Raw genomic sequence first — 27,213 nt, forward strand, 5'->3', positions numbered from 1 at the left:
ACAGAGTGAAGCATTTTTTGGCTGCTGCTTCGTATGAATAGCTTTAATAGCGTCCTAACTAGTCAACAGTTTTTCTTTTCATGAATTTTTTGTAGAAATTGTTTCCGAAGTTTTCCTTTATCAGCTCTTCAATGCAGATTCCAGTCCTTTAAAGTTTATCCAGGCACCCTCCTGCATGTTTTTCTCTTGAATGCGCATGGCCTTTAATTCAACTACTTGTTTACTATAGTTTTGCAAAAAGTTCCAACTTATTGTACTTGAAAATGTCAATAAACTACACTACATCCTGGCTTTGACCCAAAAAAAGTATTTTATCAATAACCTTGTTGGTAAGTGTATTTCCAAATACTAGACGTGTGGTTTTAGGTGTTTGGGTCACATATCCCTTTAGTCCGGAAAAATTGCAACGAATAATTGCTTGCTTGCGTGTTCCCCTGCGCATCCGCCAATTGTAAATTATTCTTGGTTCGCTCTTAAATACTTGATTGGTGTGCTTGCGGCTATTATTTTCGTACGGAAAAGAAATTTCAAACATACACTACACTTTTTCTTTCTAAACAGCAGTATCCACACACTTAAATTGTTTTTCCACTGAAAATTGAATAGGATCTGGACAACTTTTGGCAAAATACTACCGAGAACATGCTAGATCAAACTTAACACTGAAGTGTCGCTAGATCTTATTGGTTGATTTGCAATGACAGGTCCAATTTGTTCGAAACGAGATGTCATACAACCGCTAACAAAATGCCAGTAAAACTAAACCTAATTTCAAAGTTCGCTTGATTCCTCATTAAAATTGTTTATTCAGATTTGAATTTAAGAATATACGGGGTAAAACAATAAGCAAAAAATATTTTTACCGAATGCAACATTGGAGCATAATCTTTTGTGAACGTTTTGTTTTTTAATCACTACATTATCTCTATTGAACGAATGGTGTGGCCAATAGAGTATCTCTTATCCAACTTCATAATGCATTCGTCGCCGATCTGCTATACTACCCGACATCCTACATGATCTACGAATTGTGTTTCGGTCAAAATTTGATGCCATTCCACAAGAATTTGTTATAAAGCATATTAATGAAGAGTCAGTTTGGTACAAGGACTCGCTGGATATTAGCTTTAGCCTTAAAACGTTTTTATTTATTAAATCTTGTTCTTTTAAGTTTTCTAATTAAAATTACGGTTTTCACAGCTTAATCCGAGGCACGTGCTTTGAAACCTTGTATATCCAAGAAGAACTGTTACATTCTACATGATATTCAAAATTTCGGACAAACACTTCATCTCATTGTTGCACGATATGCTCAAATTCAAATCCGGATAAAAATCATCGAAATGAAATGAACTTTTTCACGAGGAAGCCAATTTTAAAATTGGGGTCAGTCTTTGAGTGGGCGTTTTTTTTTGCTCTAAGGGATTATTATAAAAAATAATTATTTATAATTTCCGAATCCTATCGACTTATTTATTGACAATAAATATATAACAACAAAACTTGTAGGGTGCAAAAATAGGTTTTTAGGAAAAACGAGGGAGAAACAACTAGTAAAATCATTTAGGGTAACAAAATAATAGCATTTATTTTAAATATTGTACAAAAATTTGTTACTTTATATGGAACATGTTTTAAGGAAAGATTAAGTAATAATGAAATAATTAATTTCGTACAGAAAACAGGCAGCTCGTATAAATAAAGTCTAACGCGAGTACTACAGTTGAATACGTAACCGGGTTGAAAAAAATAACAATAAATAGCTCCTGAAATATGGCGTACCTAAAAAAAATTCTCTACTTAATTTATGAGGAAGGAATTAAAAACATTTGATTTTTGGGATATTGTTGTCACGTCATCACAAACCTGAGCTGACTAGAGCGACATCAAACACCACCAAACAAAAACTAAATAAAAAAAAATAACCGAACACGTCAAACCAATAAAGGAAATGTTAAATTTATTGTTTCGGAAACACCAACTTACACTGGTAATCGACAAGTTACCACGTACCATTTATATAAATTTCTTAAAACTAAATTTTATTTTATAATTTTTCCAAATTTAATGCGATTTTCCGCAAACGCTACCGAAATATTAATGGTGAAAGGATTTTAAAGGAATAAACGAAAATTTGGCACCGCCGCAGAACCTGACGTCAGCCGATAGATGTCTCTGCGGTTGGCCGTCTTTGAAAACAAAGTATTTACACCTGGACTGGTAAAACTGTCACCGCTAAAACTTGAAGAACTCTGCGTCGTAAAACTCACCCCCTGTCTCTTCGGGGGCATAATCGTAATGAGCGTGCTTCAGCCACGTCTTCTTGATCATGTCGCTACCCTTCTCCCCGATCATAATTATCGGGGCATTAGTATTGCCCCTCACAATTTTAGGCATGATCGACCCATCGATCACCCTGAGATGTTTGATACCGTGCACCTTTAATTCCGGATCTACTACCGCGTGAGGGTCTTCGTGGGGGCCCATTTTGCATGTACCCACCGGATGGAAAATGGTGGTCGTGTAAGACATCGCTACACAAGCCCAGTACTCGTCGGTACCGAATTTGATATGAGCGCAAGCCGGCAAAGGGGTGGAAACCAAAGCCGCCCCCACCTTCTGCATAGCGTGGGTACTTAGCATATTCAACCACTGCTTGATCCCTTCGACTATTCTACGCAGATCTATTTCCTTGAAGAAAGTGTTAGGGTGGATCAGAGGCGTGCCGAAAATGGGATCGGTGTCGTTTAATCTAACCACTCCTCTACTCTCGGGGTTCATTAGAATCGGCCTCACCATGATACCGTTATAGTAGGGTAATGGTGTCACTTTAGTTTGAGCCGTTAAAATGGGATCAGTGAAGAAATCATCGACGTTGGTGGAGTCTACAGAGTACTGGATATCAGGTCTTTCAAACGAATGTTCGTATTTGGTTTGGACGAAGGCGTTCGCTTGCAAGGGTCCGGTAGACGCCAATGGGCCCCTTTGGTGCTCTTTGAAGTAAAATATATCTTGTTTCTGCTGCTCGAATGTGGCGGACGTCGAGCTGTGATTGTTCAACGCTATGACCACTCCATCTATGGTCGTATGATCGTGAAGGTTATATCCAACCGCAAGATCTTTGATAACTTCGATTCCGTGCTGCTTCAGATGATCGCCAGGTCCCACACCGCTCAACATTAATATAATAGGCGAGTTTAACGAGCCCGCCGACAAGATTACTTCCTTTCTTGCCAACGCGCGGTATAATTTGTTCTTCGAAGAATATTCCACGCCGTATGCGGTCTTGGTTTTCGGATCTATCAAGATACGAACCACGTGAGCTCTAGTTTGAACCGTGAGATTCTCCCTCTCTTTCCTAATCGGTCTTATATAGGCCTTGTTGGTGCTCATCCTCTCGCCGTTTTTGGTTGTGTGCTGGAGAAGCATCGTACCGAGGGTCCTGTCGGCGTTTTGGTCGACGTATTCTAGTCCGAGTTCTTGATACGCCTCAACGAGCGACAAGGTAACTTTGTCCTGGTAAGGGAAATACTCGACTACTTGGTACCCGTCGAAACCGTGATAGTACTTTTCTATCTTCTCGGGGTTTTTGTTTTTCTCTGCTTTGATAAAGTACGGGAGAACGTCTTGGTATGACCAGCCGTGGTTGCCTAACTCCTCCCATTCGTCGTAGTCTTTCGGGTGTCCTCGGATGTAGATAAGATAGTTTATCGTCGAAGATCCGCCCATAACTTTGCCCCTGGCCCAGGAACATTGGCCGTTAGCTCGAGCCAGGCAGCTGTGAGGAGAAGGTTGAGTCATATAGCCCCAGTCGATGCTGGACTGTTGGAGGGTGGGAGCGAACGCTGGTACGTCAGCTACTTCGGGTTCCTCTTCGCCTGCTTCTAGGAGAAGAACCTGGAAATTGAGATGTTGTCAGGCGCTGAAGATATTGAGTCTAGCAAGTTAGTTTCTAATCTATCTTAGTAAAGTATTTGTTCATTATAACTTTAAAGACTAAGTGACCTCGGAAGATTAGTGTTACTGATTGATTTGATGACATGGTAGCAACTGCTGCGGCTACACTCGATTTTTAGCTGTGGCGATTGCGACGAAATTAACCGGTAAAACGATTACTCAATTGCGATATTTATTTCCCTGTTATTTCTATACGGATCGACGAGAGATTGTCTCTCGCCTCTCGAACGAGGGTTCATAAAATTTCCAGCGTTCGTTTTCGCGATTTCCCATTCTTTTCAGCCTCGCATACTCGGCCGTATAAAACCGTCGTTTTTTGCTCTACTTTTAATCGTTTGCTTTCACGGCATGCGGAATGTCATTATCGTTTACAATCGCGCGTTATGTTTACTAACGTCAATTTCGTCACGGCCTACGACCGAGCCGCATATTTTGTGGTTTGTATCGAATTTGGCGGGCAAATAATAGGGGACTGGAACAAAATTTTAATTTGTATAATATTAATTATAAAAGTGATTTTATATTATTAAAAAAAAAAACAGTTCACGAAAAAAATCATTTCGTAGTTCTATGTAAAAAATATAAGCAATATTTTTTTTGTAAAATTTAAATTCTCTTTGAAACGCTCTGTTATTGGCTGTGACCGGTTGTGACGTCAATTCGCTGGTATGATTATGCGCCAGCCGGACGGTAGCTTAGAGATTCGTTTCAAGAACGACAACGCGTGCGTCTTGGTGGTTTTAATTTTAATTTTAGTCTTGATCTTTGCTTTGGTTATCTCGTGTTTAGAATCAAAAAGTTTTGAAAATAACCGAAGCCGATTTTTTAAAAGGTCAATCTGATAGCCTACCTTTAATGGACGTGTTTATTTATGGTGACATCTTACATACAAAAAACAAAAATGTTTTCTTTTGCTGGGGTTCGCGATATTAAAGTTAAAAGGTATGTTCATAGAAAATGTAGCCATTAGTTTTAAAACAACATAATATTGAAATCAACTTAAAGTTTTTGGTTTTTAAAATTCTAAGGTATATCAAATAAATAAATCATTCGACAAAAAAAAACAAAAAGGATTTTTTTTAAACTAGTGGAAACCTAAATACTGAGTTTAAAGCATATTGGCATTGATACCCTAAAGTATTCTTTATTTTATATAGATCTGGAAGCCATTCATATGGAGACTGCAATAGTTCGAAGAGTTAAGAGATGTTAACAAAAAACGACTGCTTTTAATTTCTGGTAGACGAATAAAAACTTTATCTGGCGTTTTACTGGTGGTACTCAAACACGATGGCACGATTTGTAATATTGTTTTTGTGTTGCTTCCATTGTTATCATGTAAAGCACACTAAGCACAAATACAAACTGTCATAGATTAAATACAAACACACTTTACACGAGCCAAAAATAAACGTAAATTATATAATTCTCGGCCTATTACCTAAGAATAACACTATAACATCTCGCCGTATCGATCGAAAAGTAGCGGTATGACGTCATGATGCATTAATTCATTAATTATTTATTGCAACTTAAACATTTGATTTGGTTTTGAGTCTTGATATGCTTTATTTCCATTCCTAAACAAATGTATTAAAGAAATTTTAAAAATATGTTCAAGTTCCCTATTTTGTCTTGTAAAATAAAGTAAGGTTGGTTTATGATCACAGTGTGGTTCACTTAGAAGTTGTAAGCGGCCCGAGAACATCACGCAAATTGTACTTGCTTTTGTTATTCTTAATTGGATTTTCGAAACACTTTATGCTGTTTTTATTACCGAGAAAGTTAGAAGTTTGTAATTAGATTTGTCCTTTTTTGCAAATTTTACTGGATCACTATAAATAGGTACCCTCAAAATTTCATTTGCCGAATAGTTACTACTTATCACATTATCACAAAAAGTAAATGTCACTCCACTTTTCCAAGTCGATTTGTTTTAACAATATAAAAAATAAATATTATATTACGTTTATTTATGAATAATAAAGTCACAATTAGTACTAATACAAAGTAGAATGACACTATATATAAAAATTCAAATAAATTCAAATTCAAAAATATTCTATATCTATATTATCAATTGCATTTTCAATTAAATCTATTATACTCATATTTAAAGTAACACTAACATTGTCTGCTCTCATATTTGCTTTTACTTGGTGTCCAACTTGGCTATATGGGGTTGAATATACAATGATATATAGGACGATGTATAACAGTACGACCCATTTGTTCGACTAAACTACCACATAATGTATTTTAATAGCATGTGAATTTAACATGTTCGCTCTGCTATCTTCTTGGTAGACCAGACTAGAATAATCAAAATTGAACAACGAACAACTATTCTGATCCAGTGTGAATTATGGTGATGCGTTGTCCTTTATTTGGAGGTGCTTTTGTCTGACAGTTTTTACTGGAATGAACCCATCAGTGGGATACCCCTTCTCTCCCTTCTCTTCTTTGGCGTTATCCGTTCCGGATGCTGGTTCATAGATATAAGAAAGTGACTAACTGATACGAATTAAGGAAAGACCCGGGCAAGCTGTAAGTATGAAATATGGCCGAACAGGTCCGTGCTTTGCTTATAATTTAATTATTTGGGGTTTTGTTAGGAAAGATACTAAACAATATCTATTTATTTATGTATGTATTTATGTTTAAATCTAAAATAAAATTACAAATTATTTTTATTACCCACTTAAATTACTTAAAATTATTCCCACAATATATCAGTATCACTATCGCTATCATCGCCTGTTCTAATTATTATTTGTTCTATATTATTTGCAATATGGATATACGATTGTTCTATATGTTTAGAGAATTTGCCCAATCTTGGTGGAGGGATGTTAAAAACTTCGGTTTCTATAAGTTTGAGGACATTGGAGTTAACACGGGGAAAAATATTGTGGTAAGGTGGAAGCCTTAAAACTGTATGCCCTAGATTTTTTGCATAATTATCACAGACATATTCCTTTTGTAGGTTCAAGCTTTGTAGAACCTCAATTAATTGCTTTTTGATATAATCTTCGTGAAAATAAATGTCGTTATTATACATGTAGTTTTGGATTGTTGCTTTTGTGTCACATGCGTAAGGGGTTTTAGTCAACTGTCTACTGTGATAACTTTTATTGTCCATTACAATTACGCTATTAGGAGGAATCTTCGCAACTAGTTTATTTTAAACCAACTTTCAAATAAATTAACGGTGGTGTGTTCATGGTAATCCAGAAAAGAATCTTTAACATTTTTCGCAGACAGAGAAAGTCCATTTGGAATTCAACCATCTGTAGAGCCAGCATGCAAAATGGTTATTCTTTTACCTCTTTTTGATGGCGCGTTTGTTTTACACTTATCAGTTGAGTCAACCCAACCCTTTTCCGGGGTATCGTAAGTGTCGAACCGGGTTTCATCCCAGTAAATAATTGGCCTTTGTTGTTCTCTGTAAATCCCAATTTTTTCTAGATATTGCAGACGCCATTTCCGAATTCTAAAAGATTCCATTAAAACTTGCCTTTTGTCAATTTTTTAAAATCTAAAACCCATGTGTTGAATACACTTCCATAAGGTAGTTTTGCCACATTTAACACCGGTTTCATCTTTTTCAAGCCTCCTAATTAAGATATCTAATGTAGGCACGCTTTGTTCCTCGTATAACTGGTAAATTTTACGCCGTATTATATCTTGATCACTTCCATCTACACTCGAGAAAATGGCAGCATCGCTTCTTTTTTTCCTCGCTGAAATGGGATTATTCACAATTTTCCATACAGTTGATATCGGAATTTTCGTCAATGTGGCCGTTTCTTCTAAAGATGCTTGCTTTCTAGCACCACATTCAATGAAAGTCAAATAAACATTGGTTATAACTTCCTTCGTCTCAATAGAATAGTGTTTTCTACATTTGGGCGGGAGCATCTCCTGAGATACACTAAACTCGCACATGTTTTGCATAATTCGCACACGATTAACTTAAACTAAGTAGCATACCAAACCAAAAAATATTAAACACAGGTAGGTATAAAATTATTTTCTATTGCGGACCACAATTTTACCTGAATTTAAATTCCGAAACTTTAGGTAATAATCTCGTTGCATTGTATGTTAATGACCACCCTTCCATAATCCCACTCAAAGGCAATTCCATGGAAGTTACGCCAAACCTCTTCGTGAGAGATTCTCCTTTTATCTGATCCTCTAGAAGATTTTAATAAAGGAAATTTCTTTCATATCATATTTCGATTACTGCCGTCCAAAACGTGACATGAGAAATCACGTTTTTTTCTTTCCGTCAATTCTCTGTTAAGCACTGTCCCTTATCGAGGGTATTAGAGTTTTTGTAAGTAGGCGGTATTCTTTTATTCTCGTTTTTTTGAAACATATGAAAAGAATAAAGGTCGAGGGAGAGGCCCTCAAAAGTCGTAACACACCATACCTCGAATCTCTCAAACAACAAGTTGTTTTGAATTTCCCCTTACTTGACAAAACTTAAATTTTCCTAATCGATTTTTGACGATATACAACTTTCCATAATTCCCGTAACACCTCAAAATAAATAGTAAATCTCAAATAAAAACAACCTGTTTTATTTATTTTCTGAATTTAAATCCGAATTTCAACACCCTTTTTGTTTGACAAACAATAAAATCGAAGTCGCAAAAAACGGCGGAAAACAAGACGCAAACGGGAAGAGAGGCTCGGGAGTTAGGGGGGAGATGAGGTCCCGCGGGAAACGGAGTTTGAATTACTACCCGCGAGGACGTAAATCATGATTTTCGGCAGATTATCCGAAGCAGTTAACTCCTACCTACACGTGCATTACACTACATTTATTTAGGAATTAAACCGTTTGGCGGATTACTGACACGATAAATTACGAAATAAGTATCCGCATTAACTGAAGGTTTTATTGCTCCATGTTGGCATCCTTGTTAAAGCGATGCACGACTCTCGAATATTTGTAAAAGGCGGCGTGAATTTGGATTCTCCGTTTGGGCGCTGCTTATGTCGCTAGACTTGACATCAGGATCGTGGATTTGAAACCTATTAAGTTGTTTACAATTCCTCTGCGTCTGCTTAAAACTAAGAATTTAGCAAACGTAGGTTTCAGAAATTCGATCATTAGTCAACATTTTTTACTAGCAATTGAGGTGTTTTTGCGGTAGAACCGATAACCGGGTAAAAGCGAAAGGAATATCATCGCCGAGTCTGAGAATTTGTTCCGGACACAGACCGCTGGGCAAAATTGAGACACTGACATTATTTAATATCGTTTTGACAAAGCAAATGACTGAATTTTCCAATAACTCGAAACGAATTATGGCTAGTTATAGATATAAGGAAGTGACCAATTTTTTGAATGGGGTTATCCAAGGGTGGTCATTAACATACAATACAAAAAGATTATTACCTAAAGTTTAGGAATTTAAATTCAGGTAAAATTGTGGTCCGCAATAGAAACTAATTTTATACGTACTTGTGTTTAATATTCTTTGGTTTGGTATGCTACTTAGTTTAAGTTTATTAGTAATCATACTTATTTCGTGTGTAATACAGCGTGTGTTGAATGGTGTGCGAATTATGCAAAACATGTGCGAGTCTAGTGTATATCAGGAGATGCTCCTGCCCAAATGTCAAATGTAGAAAACAGTATTCTATTGAGACTATAAGTTATAAAAAATGTTTATTTCACTGTCATTGAACGTGGTGCCAGCAAGCAATCATCTTTAGAAGAAACGGCCACATTGACGAAAATTCCAACATCAACTGTATGGAAAATTGTGAATAATCCCATTTCAGCGAGGAAAAAAAGACGCGAGTGTAGATGAAAGTGATCAAGATACAATACAGCGTCAAATTTACCAATTATACGACGATCAAAGCGAGCTTGCATTAGATATCTTAATTAGGAGGCTTGAAAATGATGAAACCGGTGTTAAATGTGGCAGAACTACCTTATAGAAGTGTATTCAACACATGGGTTTTAGATTTTAAAAAAATTGACAAAAGGCAAGTTTTAATGGAATCTTTTAGAATTCGGAAATGGCGACTGGAATATCTAGAAAAAATTAGGATTTACAGAGAACAAAGGACAATTATTTACTTGGATGAAACCTGGTTCAACACTTATGATACCCCGGACAAGGGTTGGGTTGACTCAACTGATAAGTGTAAAACAAACGCGCCATCAAAAAGAGGTAAAAGAATAACTATTTTGCATCCTGGCTTTAAAAATGGTTGGATTCCAAATGGACTTTCTCTGTCTGCGAAAAATATTAAAGATTCTTCTCTGGATTACCATGAAGACACCACCGCTGATTTATTTGAAAGTTGGTTTAGAAATAAACTAGTTGACTAAAACTAAAACCCCGCCCTCATGTGACACAAAAGCAACAATCCAAAATATAATAACGACATTTATTTTTAAGAAGATTAAACCAAAAATCAATTAATTGAGGTTCTACAAAGCTTGAACCTACAAAAGGAATACGTCTGTCATAATTATGCAAAAAATCTAGGTCATACAGTTTTAAGGCTTCCACCTTACCACTGTCTAATCCCATTGAACATGTTTGGCACCAACTGAAATCTACCATTCATCGTAACAATGTTTTTCCCCGTATTAACTCCAATGTCCTCAAACTTATAGAAACCGAAGTTTTTAACATCCCTCCACAAAGTTGGGCAAATTCTGTTAAACGTATAGAAAAAGCAGAACAATCGTATATCCATATTGCAAATAATATAGAACAAATAATAATTAGAACAGGCGATAATAGCGATAGGGATACTGATATATTATGTGAATAATTTTAAGTAATTTAAGTAGGTAATGAAAATAATTTGTAATTTTACTTTAGATTTAAACATAAATACATCCATAAATAAATAAATATTGTTTAGTATCTTTCCTAACAAAACCCCAGATAATTATTTCATTCTTACAGCTTGCCCGGGACTTTCCTTAATTCGTATCAGTTAGTCACTTTCTTATATCTATGAACCGACTTTACATACATTAAGGAACTTGTTTTAAATTAAACAGTTCCAAACTTACCATTATAAGATAATAGACTATTATATATTTTGATAATTTGCACTAAAAACTCGTTGTTAAACGACATTCGTCTTATTAATATGGGCCTTGATAGAAAATAATTATCAGTATATTTCGTTTCTAAATTGCAGAGAATAATTAAATGTAAATTTGCAATTTCAGGGATCATTAAACAGGATGGACAACTTTTTGGTTATATCCTACAGTTCAGATAAATTTCAATGACAGTTTTTAAAAATTTCGTATTTTAGTTTTTAAGACCTACACCCCGAATCATTCTAAATCTAAGGACCAGTTTGGTGAATAAATGTGTAATGCGACAAACGGCGTTACTACATGATTATAAGAGATGAGCAGATAATAGAGATTGCTTATTATGAAATCAACCGTCACACGAGGAACCCAGAAGATTTCTAAATAGAATTATAGTAGCCTATTAAACTTTTTTTAAAATATTAAATAAAAACTTAAATAGTACCTGTGCTGTGTAGATTGATTTTTCTAAGGGTTTTGACAAGGTTCATCATCCCGCTCTAGTAAAAAAGTTTGGAAACTTCGGTGTGCACGGCAACTTACTCCGGTTGTTGCAAAGTTACCTAACCGAGAGGACCCTGTGGGTATGAACAGTGAAAAGTCGCTTTATGCGAATGTTAGTTTTGATTGATTGATTGATTTTTAATATTTTTATATTTGATATTGCCATTTATTTTCAACATTCAGTACCACTTTTATTCGCAGATGACTTAAAAATAAGAAATGAAATCTCTTCGCAACTTCCTGCCTACAGAGTACAAGACAAAAGAACTTATCAATATTGACTTAAAATTAGACAATCAAAAATTTCTAAAAGTTACTCGGGTCAGACATCATATATTGTAAAGAAAAGCTTGCATGGAATCTTATCTATCGATAGAAATTGCCCAAAAAAAACATTTTTAAGAAAACTTAATTTTAAATATATTAGAGACTAACATTCGTATGCAAACAAATATAGAGAAAATAAATAAAACACGCAGAAATTGCTCTGACGTAATTTTTCTTATAAAAGTGTTAACAATCTTATTCTCAAGTAAGCTTTATTTAATGCTTATTAAGCTTATCAAGTGCGAACGAGACAAACTTTTTCTATAGAGACAGATTCAGATCCAACTACTTCAAAAACTCTGCTCTTATAGGATGTGCTCGTATGTTTAAAAGCTAGTTTTTCTGAATAGCGAAGATACGGAGTTATTCTACTTAGGCCTAAATTTTTTTAAAAGAAGCATATACAAAATTTTGTAATATTCTTTTAATACTGTCTATTAGCTTAATAAATATATACTTAAGTTTCTTCGACTATAGTCTTATATTCGTAATATGCCTTATCCTGTAAATGGACTACCTTGCCTGCCTCTTGAATAGTCTTTAGGTTTGTAAATAAATAAATAAATACATATAAATATAAAAATATTTAAGAAAATGCGTAAATAAAAAAAAACTCAAAAAAATCGCCACCTATACCAGAAAGCTATGCCAGAAACTGCCATTGCATTTAGTCGAAATAAAATAAAACTATAGTCACAATACATCAAGGAGGAACTTTTTGTGCTTTGCTTTACTTTCTTGAGGGTTGCTTTGGTGTCTTTAAATGAACCATAAGAAAGAATTATTAAGACTTCGATATAACTAATTACATATTTACCTTTCAGTTTTAATTAATATTAATTAAAAATTAGTTAAAATATGTATCGCTTTTATTATTCAAAATATTCATGCGGCTGAAAAAAAAGAAATTTACATTGACTGTTTTAATACATTATTTAAACTACTTTACCATTTTTTTGTGTTCAGGTAAACCTATAAGTAAAATGCGGCCTCAAAACTTGTCGACACCTTGCACCATAGAATAAATCATAACGAAATTGACTAAGCAACGCGAGATTACAAAACGAAAGGCAATTTTAAAATATTACCATATTGACGAGTTGTAACAAAAACCAACGGCGTTGTTTAAATGAAATTTTTATCGTAACCTTGAAAGTACGCCTGCAATAATTAGTGCACATTAATAACTGCAATTATGACGTAATAATCACGTCAATGCTTAGTATGTATTCGCAAATTTAAATGTATATAAATTTCCTAAAAATTGGTGAGATTATCCCACTCCCCCATTGTAAAAGTCAGAAAATAATTGAAACTAATACACCTTCGCATCCATAATATTGCGTTTATTTTTTTTATGAACCCAAACAAAATAAAAATCTTTTTCTTCCTTTTCTTTTACTTTTCGTGGTCACAATATTAAAATTCCATTTAGTTGATTCGCTAAATCTTAAAGGTTTTCGACCAGGTTGTTGGCCCAATGGCGCGACGACCTTGCTTCTTGCGGCCGTTGTACCGTGGTCCCGTAAAATTTTCGTGACAAAAGTATCGCAAGTCATTCGCCCGCTTGCGTCATAAACAAACGCGGCCGAATTCGTTGCCAAACGCACTACTAATTTCCTATCGATTTCTTAAGGGCGCAACAAAATCCCCGTCAAAAAAAAAATTGGCCCCCCTTATCGCTCTAGCAAGTATTCCCTAATAATATTTATGCATGTTTTAAATTATTATAGGATAATTGTAACGGGTACATTAGACACACAGAGATATATAATATTGACTACCTCACAAGTCACAGTAACTAAACAAATATACCCCTTTTAAAAAGTTTATTTGACTTATATAATTAAATAATAAATAACTAAATTAAATATTCTATAACGATTTTATGCGTTGATTAGAATTTTTACATGTATTGCCTTTAAACATTTCTATGAATCTCGTAAAAGTATTGATTTAAACTGCTTCCTTCAAACACCAACACGATAATTTGCCGAAACAATTAAATAGTCGATACAAGGAGCTTGTAACTTCGCTAAACCGATATTTTACGTCTGAACACGCAAATAATTCACCTCTCTTGCTCGTACTTGCTCTTAGGGAGTGGGTCCTAATCCTAATCAAAAGAGCTTTTTTTTCCGTAGCGTATTATTTCAGCTGTGAATCTGAGCGTTTCGACCGTCAGTGCAATAATTACAGCAGCTAAGAAAAGACTCTATCGAGCTGCTATTCGCGATGTCGTATACAATATGTATCAAGGAAGGGAGGATTTTAAAATATTTTCATAAAAATAAAAATATTGTGAAGATAATTATAAACCGCAACACAAAGAGAAGATTATAATACAAGTATATTTTCTAAGAGAACAGTGGTTGCTGTTGAACTTAGTAAAAAAATCAACAATACATTATGACATCTACAAGAATTAACCATTTTTTTTAGATAACTCCAACAGCGTGTTAAGTGTGGTAAACGGCATTTGAGTCATAAGTTTACTAATAATAATAATAATATATGTTTATTTTTTGCACTTCGTATTTACATTTATCTATTAGCAGTAAACCAACAGCACAGCGCAAATAAAGGAACTGCGAAACAATTTTCAAAAAGATCAAAGCCCAGTCCCTAATTTCATAGCTACATATTATGGTACATACCGATTGTATCAATTCATTAACATGAACACATAAAAAATAAAAAAACAAAACTGTACAGTATCTTATTAATAGAAATCAACAACGGCTAATTATCTTTGACTAATAGATTCATTATAAAGAAAAGTTTTTTAATTTTTTCTAAAAGACGTGGGCATCAATTTCTTTACGTTGTAGGGAACAGCATTGTACAATTGGTGGATACAATAGGAAAACGATCTTTCAATGCTTTATGATGCGGGGGAGCAGAAATAAGACCCCTATATCGAAGATTCAAAGTGTTGACATCAGTTCCATATTTTATTTTTTCATTGAGATATGGAGCGCGGGATTTTTGGTAAAAAACGACTGCATTAAATTGACGACGTTTTTTCATTGACAGTCAATTTGCCTTACAGAGTTTATACGATATGCGATCACGTCACCAGACACCGTAGATCAATCGTAAACAAGACTTTTCCACTGTTTGTATTCTGGTTGCATCTTCTTGATCCAAACAAGGACCATAAACCGCATCTGCATAATTAAAATGAGAAAATCCCAGCTAATATATTAATCTAATTGTATGGTTAGTTTTTAAAAGGTGACGACTGGGATAAATGTTTTTAAACCCATATGGGCTTTTTGAATGCACTTATTTTCTTTTGGATTTGCGCCCAAATCACTATCAAATTTTAGTACCAAATTTCGCGATAGTTCAGCCCAAATGAAATGTTGATCTTTATCACGTGTTTGAAAGTAGGGTCTAATTAGCTCTTTGGATTGACCAAATAACATAAGATAAGACTTGATAGCATTAATTTCGAGTTGAAGTGAGTCAGAAAACGCTGTTGACATCTATAGCGTGCTGGAAAATTTCCGGAAAAATAAAAAATATATTTGGGCATCATCAGTATAGGAAACAATTTTGCAGTTCTACTACTACTGAAATTGCATGTATAGGTATTTAAAAGGAGAGGCCCTAATATTGGGTCTTTGGGTACTCCACACGGAATAGTACCATTACTTGACTCTTCTTTAGATGATGCAACAAACTGAAAGCGGTTAGCACTGTAACTACAGAGACTATAGCACCTGAGAAACCTAAATAGTGCAGTGTTGGAAATAGAAATTTCGTCGCAAGCTTTTGAGTAATCCAACAAAATAAGCGCAGTTGTTTTGCTGTTATCACTCTCCCGAAGAATGTCGTCTGTTATATTTAATAGTACTGATGTGCAGCTGTAACCTTCTCGAAATCCTGACTGCGAGGAGGGAAGTAAACTGGTTAATATCTAAATAATCCTTAATTTGATGGTTTATTATTTTTTCATATACGGGTAAAATGCTCATAGGGCTTAATTTTATCCATTGTTGTGATACTCTTTGATTTAGGTAATGCAAGGACCTTAGAAATTGTCCAAGTCTTAGGAAATACTGATTCGATAATGCAGCTATTCGTGATAAAGGGAAGTATTCTACCAAGGCACACAAGTATCATTTCCAAGTTCAATTTAATTTCTAGAATATGTCTGTTAACTTCGTTTTCTGTTGCTGTGGAAAACCAAGCAATCTATTAAACTCTTTTTTTTTGTATTTTGATTGCAAAAATTTAGTAAATTCTTATTAGGTGGACATTCAGTACAGCAAACTTAACTTAAATGAAATTTTTATTAATTTCGTCAGTATTATCCATCAGGTCAGGAATATCCATTTTGTTATGTTGGTTTACAATGTTTAAGTCTCTCACTTTATTTGAATTAATGAAGTGTTCGAGATATCTTTTCTTCTCATTGATAGTTATATTAGTTTGCTTTCTAAATTGTTTGTAATAGTTTCATTGCGTCTTATTTTTAGTTGCGTATTGAATTGTTTATCAGCAATTTAAAACGTTTGCCATTACAACTTGGCAACAGGCACTAGCGAGTTAACTTTCCCTAAATCGGCTACATATTTAATAAGATTTGACGATTTGACTCTATCGCAACGTTAACGTTATGTAGACAAAAAATCCACGGTTGCAAATGCGCTTCTCGAAGCTTTGGCAAACTTATCGCTACGAGCCTCTAACGCGTTTGCGCAGTTCTCTGAGTCGAGATGTAACGGAAACTCCGCCATTTTGTCCTCTGGAACGTTAACACTTAGCGGGATGTTAATCCGGCACAGATCACGACGTTATCGAGGCCCCGTATCCGACGTAATGTCCTATAATTTAGCAAGCGAGATAACGGGCGGACATCAGTGGTACCCCTGCCGCCGTTAATCACACCGATGTTGTCACGGACACCCCCCCACTCAGCCCCCGCCACCGCGTCCCTTTAATTTCGCGCGCTTTACTAATGGATTATAAAATGTGGTGTTGGCGCCGCCGCCCGACAGTCATGGTATTATTAACTGCTTCGGGACGTCCGCATACATCGTCCATTTGTTACCCCGTGTGCGTTATACGTACAGGGTGTCTCGCAAGCCATTAATTATCTTCGCTTAGTACGAATTCGATATCGCTTAGCTTTCCGGAATTACAATAATAAAAATCGACCTTTTCTGTTGATTTGAAAAGCAATTTCAATTTGATTACGACTTAATACTCGTTATTGTATTTATAATGGTATCTAGAGTATCACTATGACATTAATTTCACTATATTTAAAATTTAGTTAAGGTGACGAGCAAAAACACAATTATCTAAAATCAACAAACCACCTTTGCCGGAGTGGTATATTACGGATTGGAATTAAATCTAGACACAACGAAAGAGTTGGATGGATCCCACTTATTCTAAATTGAAGATATATTTCAAATTTATCTTGAATTCTTTTAATTTCTTCATTAAAATGACAATGATTGTTTACCTACAATCACATAGGAATTATATAACATTTTTATTACGTTGGTATTTCTCAGTAACTTGCATTTTCTGATCAGAAAACCCAACATTTTAAACGCTTTGCTAGTTTTTGCAAATGATCTGAGAACGTAAATTTCGAATCGAGGGGCAACCTCTGGTCCCTAATTAACTCCTTCCTCTCTAAAATATTTTTACATTAACATAGGATATGCGTTTTTCACTCCATTTAAGTTTGCTATTAATATCCTGTTGCAATCCCCAATTGAGTATACCTTAATGTAAAATTTAAAACTATCCGCAAAGGATACACCTTTAAAGGCAGGAAAAGTAAAGGGCTCAAATTAGCACCCTGCAGAACTCCTGATAAAGCATATGTTGTTTTCTTTCTGTAAGAAAAGATTTGATAACATTAATGAAATCATTTACAAATCTTCAGGATTCTTCCTGCGTCGGTTGTCGTTGAACTTGCTTCTCAGAGCTTAACTGGCCAGTTGTAGTTAAACTCTGAAGAAACCAACAGGATAATTAACGAAACCGGCGCAGGATTAATCGAGATATTTGTATGCATGGAAACAATGAATGAGGCAACACGTTTGCAAAGTCAGCATATACTAAATCGATTTGATATTTTGATTTAAGGCGTTTGCCATTTCTTGAGCGTGTATTAACATGTTTGTTGTTGTTGAACGCACCGTGCTGATTAGTTTTTTTATATGCTGATCTTATTTGCATATAACACTAACATAATAACAATTAATATTTCCAAAATCTTAGAACCTACGGACACCATTCATATTGTTCCATTATAGCTTCGCTCCATTCTTAAATATCGGCCATTTTCCACATAACAGAGTAAAAGTATTTTATGAAAAATAATAACAGGAAGATATATTAAAAAACGCTGACAGCCTTTTATTATATATGCAGGTATTTCATGTATTCCAACACTCTTCCTTGGTTTCACTTGTTTAATAGCAGCTATGGATTTAATTACCAAAGAATCTACACCCAAAAAGTGAATCTTTGGAATGCTGCCGGAGGCAGTATAAAGCGAAGTAAAGTATCAGGCAAAGGCATCCACAATTCTCTGTGGCCGTCCCCTGCAGACTCTCCATCTATATCAAAACTTTGCGCGTCCGATTGTTTTTTATTTACTTTAATTAACGTCCAAAAATTGTCTGCGTCTGTATATACATCATTTTCGGGGTGCCTTATAAAACTTTTATATGCGATTTTGATGTACCTTTTAATTACACAGTACAGGTTACTTTTGACTTTATCATTGATCCAATATCGAATAAAATACATCATAAAAATATTTCAGCAAAATATTAACCATCAAGCGTTATATCCTGTATGTAAGGTATTACTGCAAAATAGAATTATTTATCATAAAAACTACTAAATTTTTTAAATATGAAAATGAATATTTTGAGATTCAATACGTTTACTACGTGGTTTGCTGTCATGTTAGTGTGAATTATTCGTCATGGAAATAGGTCTTTAAAAATCTAAATGGATTAGTATATATATAAAAACTAAATCAAGATTATTAACGCTTAAGTATCTTGTAGAGCAAGATCTAAAACAATTCGTCCAATTTGAGTTGTACACCACCGTTGGGAGAAAACATTTAAACCCCGTTAGAATATACGCCTATAAGCTGCAGCACTTGGTACTTATGCAGTTTTACATATTAAGTTTTGTTAAAATTGAACCACAGATAATTCCTGCAGTATTTCCAAAAAAATATATTCTGTGGCAAGATGCAGTTTTTTTGTTCAGTTTGTCAGAAATAATAATGGTGAAAACTCGTTAAATAAAACCACCCGGTATTTTATTATACCTTCGAATAATATATTCGCCAATTTTAACAACTATATCGACTTGGGTATGAAGACCCCCCACAGAGATACCAATTGACGATTTTTTTATAATCCAAGGCCGAACCCTAATCATTTTTAGGCGGTCAAAACCCAATATCACACCTTAATTAAACAAAGTATATCAAGGCCTTAATGGTACGAAAATCTAAACCAAACATTAATTATTGTCTAGTAATGGTTTTCTTCAAGCATTTCCGCTCACTTTCCTTTTTTTACGACAACAAAAATTCTATTAACTGAATGCTACTGGTTCCGTGTATGGCGTAAAATACCAATTTGCAATGGTATTTAGATCATTTTTGTTGATTGAAATATATTAATTTCGTTCCTAATAAGTTTTTTTATATACAAGGTGTCTCGTAAAGCATAGGTTAAGTGATTACATCGTATTTTTGCGTTGAGTTTATTTCGATGTTAAAGTTGAAAATTTAAATTAGCTGTTTCTCGATGTTTTAGAAATTCTTCAATTTTAACCCCAAAAAATACTCCCTTAACGGCCTTATTTTTCTTGTTTTCTAGCAGCTTTTTTGGTTTTAATTTGAGATTCTTAACAGTTCTTCCCTCATACATCAGATACAAAGAATATTTCTTTATTCATGACAGGTTTATTTTATGTTCATTAATACATTTCGTATTCATTTTTTTCCGGTTTGATTGACCATATTCCCGTTCGTTGTGTTTGCCCGTGAGATAATTAGTTAGGTATTCTCGTTGATTTTATATAAGCAAATCACCTGGAAGATCAATATTGAAGAGGAATTCGGAAAGAAAGGAGGTCGATGAACTTTCGTAAACAATGTATCAAACAGTATGTATTTAATTTACCGTGAAATTATAACAGAAGCGTGCGAAAACCTTTGACGCGGAAAAATTTCGCACAGTCTTATCAAATCAAATTTTGATTTTTATTTTCCGCAATCTGATTGCAACTCACTCAACTCAATTTGTTGTGCCATATACCAACCACTTACATAAAGGCGCTTTAGCATCTTATTTCGTGCATTTTTTTTCTCAAGTTACACGCTGCTACACTCTTCCATAAAATAGTAAGATCCGCACCCAAGTACACAAGTTGAATTTCCAGTATCGTAGCTATATTTCTCCGTTATAATTATAATTCCACGTTTTTTACAAGAGATTTTTCTTTCAACATTTTTTAAAACACTATTTCAGAGCAAACAAATCTCAAAAGGCATGCGACGTGACTTAAGAGCTTTTAGACACAACCAAATCAAAGAAACCATAGAGAACAACAAGGGTATGAAAGTTCTGCGTAGAAAGCTCGATAATGGAAAAAGGCAAATAATAAAACTAAAAAATGCACAAGGATACATACCGACTATCAGAAAAAATATTCTAAATATAGTAGAAGAGTTTTATGGATTGCTATATAAAACTCAACGTGATAGAAATCTACACCCAGAAACAGACATACTAACCCGCAAAAAAGGTGTGGTTAACCGGGGCTCGAAACTACTTTTAGAAATTTCTTTAGATGAGATTAAACTAGCCCTAAAAAAGATGAAAAACCAAAAATCACCGGGTGAAGACTACGTGGGTTCCGATACGATAAAGATTGGTGGTCCTTGTTTGCTCCAAAAAATGAAATCCCTTTTCAACCTTTGTCTCTTCAATAGTACGATACCTGAAAAGTGGTACAACGCCATCGTAATACTGATCGACAAGAAAGGAGATATTTCTAACCTAGAAAACTGCAGGCCTATAAGTCTTTTTAGTCACCTTTACAAGCTATTCACTGGAATAATTACCACGCGACTTGAAAATGAGCTAGATTTTTTCCAGTCCGTAGAACAAGCCGGTTTCCGAAGTGGGTTTGGAACCAACGATCATCTTCAAAGCGTCAAAACAGTGATTGAAAAAACCATTGAATACAACAGACCTCTGGTTCTCGCTTTTGTAGACTTCCATAAAGCCTTCGACACTGTGGAGTGGGACGCAGTGTTGAAGTCCCTAGAAGCATGCCGCATTGACTATCGATATACTAAACTCATGTTATAGTAAAATTACATGAAAATACGAATCCCATAAAAATTGGAAGAGGAGTACGACAGGGAGATACGATGTCTCCAAAACTGTTTATCACCGTTCTAGAATATATATGTTTAAAAAACTAGACTGGGACAATAAAGGTCTGAACATAGACGACCAAAATCTATCAAACTTACGGTTTGCAGACGACATTGTTTTACTGGCTGACAACTTGGAAGATACCAGAACAATGCTGCAGGAACTTCAAGAGGTCTGTGCAACAGCTGGTATAAAAATGAACATCGGAAAAACAAAATTTATGATGACAAACCTCGTCCCTAGCAACAACCTAATTATTGAAAACTCCGCGGTAGAACTGGTAGACGTTTCAAAGGAAAGTATTTAATCAATGTGTTTCACCGGTCATGACCTACGGCGCCGAAACACTATCCCTTACCAACGCTTCTGCTAAAAAACTAAAGATAACGCAGCTTAAAATGGAGAGATCCATGCTTGAAATTATAAACATTTATTATTACATGACACTCAGTGACCTTCCATAATTTTGACAAACTTAAATCACCCAAGTCTGCGTTATCTTTTAACCAGGTGAATAAACTTGTATCTAGCGATTAGTTTTTCGGAAAACAAAACGTTTATTATTATAATTAAAACTTATTGATGTTAAAGAGCTGTCGCCCATTTTTTTGTCAAATATTTTGAAACTTAACTTAAATATTTAATATATTATAAAATTTATTTTAATTGTAGTCTTTAAATGTTTTGTGATCTTGATACGCACGTGACTTCTTTCTTTTCGCGTCCTCTTCAATAATCTCTTAATCTGCATCGACGACGATTCGCATTCAAGAATTTGGAGGGAGTTCTTTCTCGAGAAACGAAACACATTGACAAGAAGAAGAAAGAAGATAACGTAACAACCTCGATAGCTGTTGTAATTGTAAATGGTGCTAATTATAGAATTCAAATGAAAGGTTTATAAATTAAGAGCTCCGTGGTCTCAAGCTTAACAGAAGGAAACTACTATGCTCAAAATGAGGATTAACCTCTTATGTCCAATCAGAAAATGTAGGGGACGATGTATTCAGGGAATTGGAAGACTTCATCATTAAATATATGAATCTTTGAAGCGTTTCGTACAGAAAATTTATAAATTTTTTTCATCATCGCATGAAGTATGTCGCTAATACTATTCGTAGCTTTATTTCTGTTGCTGATTGTGATGGTCCCTTTAACAAGAGAATCGTCCTATGCTTTTCCCTATAACGATTTATGAAATGGTCTCCAAAAATCCTGACGTATCCCTTTTAGGTTGTCGAAGCGAATCGATAAACCAGATAGACGCAACGGTTGCGGTTAATCGGTCGGCCGAGCGACCGGAATGGTAAAAATGAAACTCGAATAAATAATTAAACAATCGATTAAAAGGCACACGCTCCATTTCGATAAAAAATGAACGAGTGAAAAACGTCGCACTAAATTTTTTTCTTGTGAAATTAAACCCCTTTCTTCTTAACTTTAAAAGCCGTGCCTAATTTGAAAGTTAACGTACTCCGAAGGTCATTTCGGATCTCGGATGTGACCGACAGCCTGGCGATATACGGTCCAATCGACCTTGTAATTGGTCAATAGGCCATGCGACAGTATTCTGGCAATTTAGTGGTGTTTAGGCCTACTTTACATAGTCCTGATATTGATTTGAAGGTAAACAGGGTGCGATCTGGAATATGGCTTAACTTATTTATGTCGTTTTTATTCTCTCCATATAATATTTGATTTTCAAAATCAATAAGAGTATTTGTAAACTCTAAAAATCATACATGTCTTTCGCCCAAATTATTTTTCAAAACTGATTCCAATATTCCCATGTATTTTAAATAATAGGCACATTATGTCATGTCACCAGAAATACGGAACCTTGAACCGCAACCAAGGCTGCAAACAAACCACCAGATTTTAAGAGAATCGACTGAATATTTGCAGATATTAACAAACATGTTTTTTCAATTTAGCTCCCTGTATTTTTAATACTGCATTTCCTGACCCATGTTAATAAAAACTTTTTTTCATATTTTTTAACAATAAAACACAATGATTATCTTCAATCATGGACATTTATTTGGTCGCAACTGACGTATTCTCATTAAAAGAAATTCCACATGTTGAATTTTTCCTTATTATCAGTAATTCTCAGTAATTTTATAGCACTATTTCGATTAAATCATTCTAATTTTTAAAAATAGTCTCAATAACAAAAATATATTCAAGCACCTTTGGTTAGTATCGGATCTATCGGACTATTGCTATAACATTAGTTGCCCATGACAAAATGACATCAATGATATAGACAATCTCTTCAGTATTTAATGGAACGGAATAGGATTCGGGATGCGTGCAGAATGTTAAGGAACGTGCAAAAATATATACGAAAAAAAAAAATGAAACATCTGTATCCTAATATATAACAGAGCCTATTTTTGAACATTTATTTCGCCATAATAATAATTAAAAATAAGATAAGTTAATTTGAAGTAATAGATGCTTAATATGACTTACTCTTTCTATTAATTTAAAATTTGGCCGGTTTTGTCACCAAAATTGATAATAACTGATTTTTTATCTACGGCTCGAACAAAATTATTTGTATAGTTTATTTTTTAATATTAACAGAACTCTCTTGGCTAATAGTTTTGTCATTGCCAACTAATATTGTAGCAAAAAGAAGGCTAAATGTTGAAAAAGCTTAAATAAATCGCAAAATATTAAAAATAGGTATACGAAATACTTAATAAAAGTTATAGGTTTTTGTAAGATAATTCAGAAAAAAAAAGAATTTATGGTATGCCATTTAAGAAAATCGAGATTTTTAAATTTAAAATTATTCAAATATGTCTGTTTATTTTGAACAACCTATAGAATATAATTCCAATTCCGTTGCATATCTCTTTTACGTCATCTTCAAATAACACTAATATCAAATATGAGTGATTTACCTTCAAAAATATTGGCGCTTCTTAATTTTTTTGCAAGAGTGAAAACTAGTATTTTTTTAGAAAAATTAAAATAACCATAAGTTTAAGTATGTGTTATTAATAAAAAAAAGTATAGAAGAGACAATTGTTGTATTCTTCAAGTTTTTTTAGCCATCCTGTATATTTTAAAATAATTTTGAATTGTGCATCCTAACAATCTTTACAACTCTTGTAGTAATCATTTGCTCATAACTTTTGAATCCAATGAGAAAATGAACTTTGCTCTTTCGTTGGCTCATCATAATACTTATTAATCCATTTGTTCTCTCTCGACCAAAGTAAATTCGAATTTGCCAGTGGATTAGAGGATATCTTACTAGAATGCTTCGTTTGAAAGATATTTCAATTTTCTATTTTTTATTACCATTGACAGCTCAAACTTGCCAAACCAACTAACCGACTTAATATTTCTTTCGAATAGCGGCATTAAAATGATTGAAATAAAATTAAAGTCGGGAAAACGATTGATTAAAAAGGCTTTCGCGCCATTTTCTGCGTTCAAGTCAACATTCTATGCAAATGAGATCAATCTTTTTTTAAATTAAAACAACAATCGTTCAGTTGCCGGTGTACCTAGGCAAATAAGTACCTTTTTGCTGTCAATTAATTTAAATACGTATCAATAAATACGACACGTTTCAATGTCACACTGCGTTAGTCTTAAATAAAACTCGCTGGTTTAATTTACAAGAAAAATAACAAGAATAATATGTATTAAAAAAGGCAAAGATTTGTTGCAAATTTTTATTCTAACAAAATTAATGACCGTATACGTATACAAGATATATGCATAATCAATACCAAGATCGTATGATTGATATAACATTGCAGGCAAAAGCAGAAAGAAACAATAATAATAATAATAATAATGTAATTATTAAAGAATATTCAAAAACAATGCTATCATGTCATAAAAAAACACAACACCCTGCCGATTTTGTTGTAAATTGTATATTGATTGTTGAAGATTGATTAAATCCAGAGGCGCCCCAATTTTTTTGAAAAAAAAAAAGATACCGACCTACTTTTTTTATCGTTTTTTGTATTTTTCTCTGATAAGCTATTATCACGTTCATAAATTTTGAGGTTGTTTAAAGTTGATCTTTTTTAATATATTTTTTTTAAACAATACTGAATTTACTATGCCAGATATACTTGATACTAAAAATATTTAAATGCATTGAGTTAAAAAAAATTAAAATTGTCAGTGGCGCAGATTATATTAGTTAAAAATATTTTTTTAAAGTACGTTTCATTAAAAGCAAATATTCATATACTTCTTATTCTAAAATCACTCAAAGGTTTACCTTGATGGATACTTAAAAAACATCAACAGACTTCAAGAGTATAACATTAAAACTCACCTTCCAGTGTTTCTCCTCGCTCAGCCTGTTAGCCACCACGCATCCTGCACTTCCTGCACCGATCACAATAAAGTCGTATTCCTGACCGGCATCCTTATCTGTGAAAAAGCTCGAGGGGTGGAAAAAGTCGTCACCCCCGCCGCCGCCGCCCCCCGAGAACGCAAACTTCTGAGAAAACTTGTCGTCCACCGAATAACCAAAGAGATGGGCCACGAGTTGCAAGAACAGAAACGTCTGAGTCTGACAGGTGGTTATCGTGGTGTAGACGGAACAGGCTTCGGACAAATCGGGCGGTACCCAGACCATGGTGGTTGCGCACTCGCGTCTGATGGTCGCTTTCGTGGTACAGACGCGCCCGCGCGTGAGCGTGATTTGATAATAATGGTGTGCTGTGGGCTTAAGATCTTACGTTTAACCCTTCCAAATGGAGTCGCCTTGGGCCCCACAAGGAAAGTAAAAGTCGCGTTGCGAATTTCTTCGATACGGTTTTTCGGCCGCGGGCATGGGCGGCGAAACAAGGCGGCCGGATAAGCGGTTTTTTTTGCTGCAAATGAACTAGAGGCTCGAAGAAAAAGTTAAAAATATAACAATTTTTAGCAAAAATTGAAAAATTTTAATGCCAAACTCCCATTTCTAAATAAGATTTTTTTTTTAATTCTTTTTTCCCATCAACATTAAACGAACTTCAAAGGCTCATATTCGGAGACAATGTGCGTGGGAACTTGCAACATATTTCAACCTGAGTCTGAATAGTATTTTGATGTGTGAAGCATCACGGAGTGTTTAGATTTTGAATGACACTTACACTTTATGTTAAACATATTAATGATGGTTGTCTTAGATGTCTGTAATAAGTTATCTTACTTAGATTCAGATTTAAGAATATGCTATTTAGATACATTTATAGAATTACAATATTTTTATACTAACAATAAATGGTACTGTTTATATTTTCATTCCATATTGTTGGTCTGTGATTTAAATTATTCTGTTGGTAAATAAATTACACAAACAACTAAATAAATAATATAAAGGAACAACCGTTCCAAATTGTTCGTTATGAAATTTTTTGTGTTTCTATGCACATAGTTCCCAAACAATTTTTTCTAAAACTAATTTCCGAAACAAACTTAAAGTGTCAGTATGGGGAATCAAATTGGACACTTTTTAAGGGGAACTATGCTTTCTAAAGGAGTTGTTCAATAACTTTACTCATCTATTTATTTACGGTAATAAGACAATATTTTCCGTAAAAATAAAATTTGTAATAATCTGACATCTTAAAATAACCTCAGTAGTGTTATTTCAAATAAAACTTAATTTAACCCGTCTACGGATATGCGTAGATTTTACAACAAATTTTTATTTCTTAAAAAAAGGAAAAAAATTGGATTTTCTTTTTGAATTTTTGTGACTCAATAAATAAAGGATAACCAAAACTCTAATTTAATATTGTTTTATAAATAATATTCACAAATATACCTCATCATATCATGTCATGTCATACAAATGTCAAATTAATAGTTTTCATTGTTATATACAAATCCTTTATTTACATAATG

General features: G+C 34.1%; 1 protein-coding gene across 2 annotated transcripts; it reads right to left on the reverse strand.

The window, feature by feature from the left end:
* Positions 1-1,562: 1,562 nt before the first annotated feature.
* LOC132699342 (glucose dehydrogenase [FAD, quinone]-like) lies at positions 1,563-25,999 on the reverse strand. Of its 2 annotated transcripts, none has more exons than XM_060666003.1 (2): positions 25,652-25,999; positions 1,563-3,897 (listed from the first exon to the last, which is right to left on the reverse strand). In XM_060666003.1, exons 1-2 carry the CDS (start codon positions 25,955-25,957, stop codon positions 2,236-2,238), a joined length of 1,968 nt encoding a protein of 655 aa, XP_060521986.1. In that variant the 5' UTR covers positions 25,958-25,999; the 3' UTR covers positions 1,563-2,235. The 2 variants fall into 2 exon arrangements, with proteins under 2 accessions (XP_060521986.1, XP_060521993.1); XM_060666010.1 differs by lacking the exon at positions 25,652-25,999 and adding an exon at positions 12,831-12,938.
* Positions 26,000-27,213: the final 1,214 nt, after the last annotated feature.

The sequence above is a fragment of the Cylas formicarius genome, unplaced genomic scaffold (assembly GCF_029955315.1).
Source record: "Cylas formicarius isolate icCylForm1 unplaced genomic scaffold, icCylForm1.1 PGA_scaffold_10__41_contigs__length_53128322, whole genome shotgun sequence".
NCBI lineage: Eukaryota > Metazoa > Arthropoda > Insecta > Coleoptera > Brentidae > Cylas > Cylas formicarius.

Coding starts and splice junctions, on each gene's coding strand:
- LOC132699342 (XM_060666003.1), bottom strand. CDS start 25,957: ATGGTCTGGGTACCGCCCGATTTGTCCGAAGCCTGTTCCGTCTACACC. Junction 3,898..25,651: donor GCGAGGAGAAACACTGGAAG/GTGAGTTTTAAT, acceptor CTCAATTTCCAG/GTTCTTCTCCTAGAAGCAGG.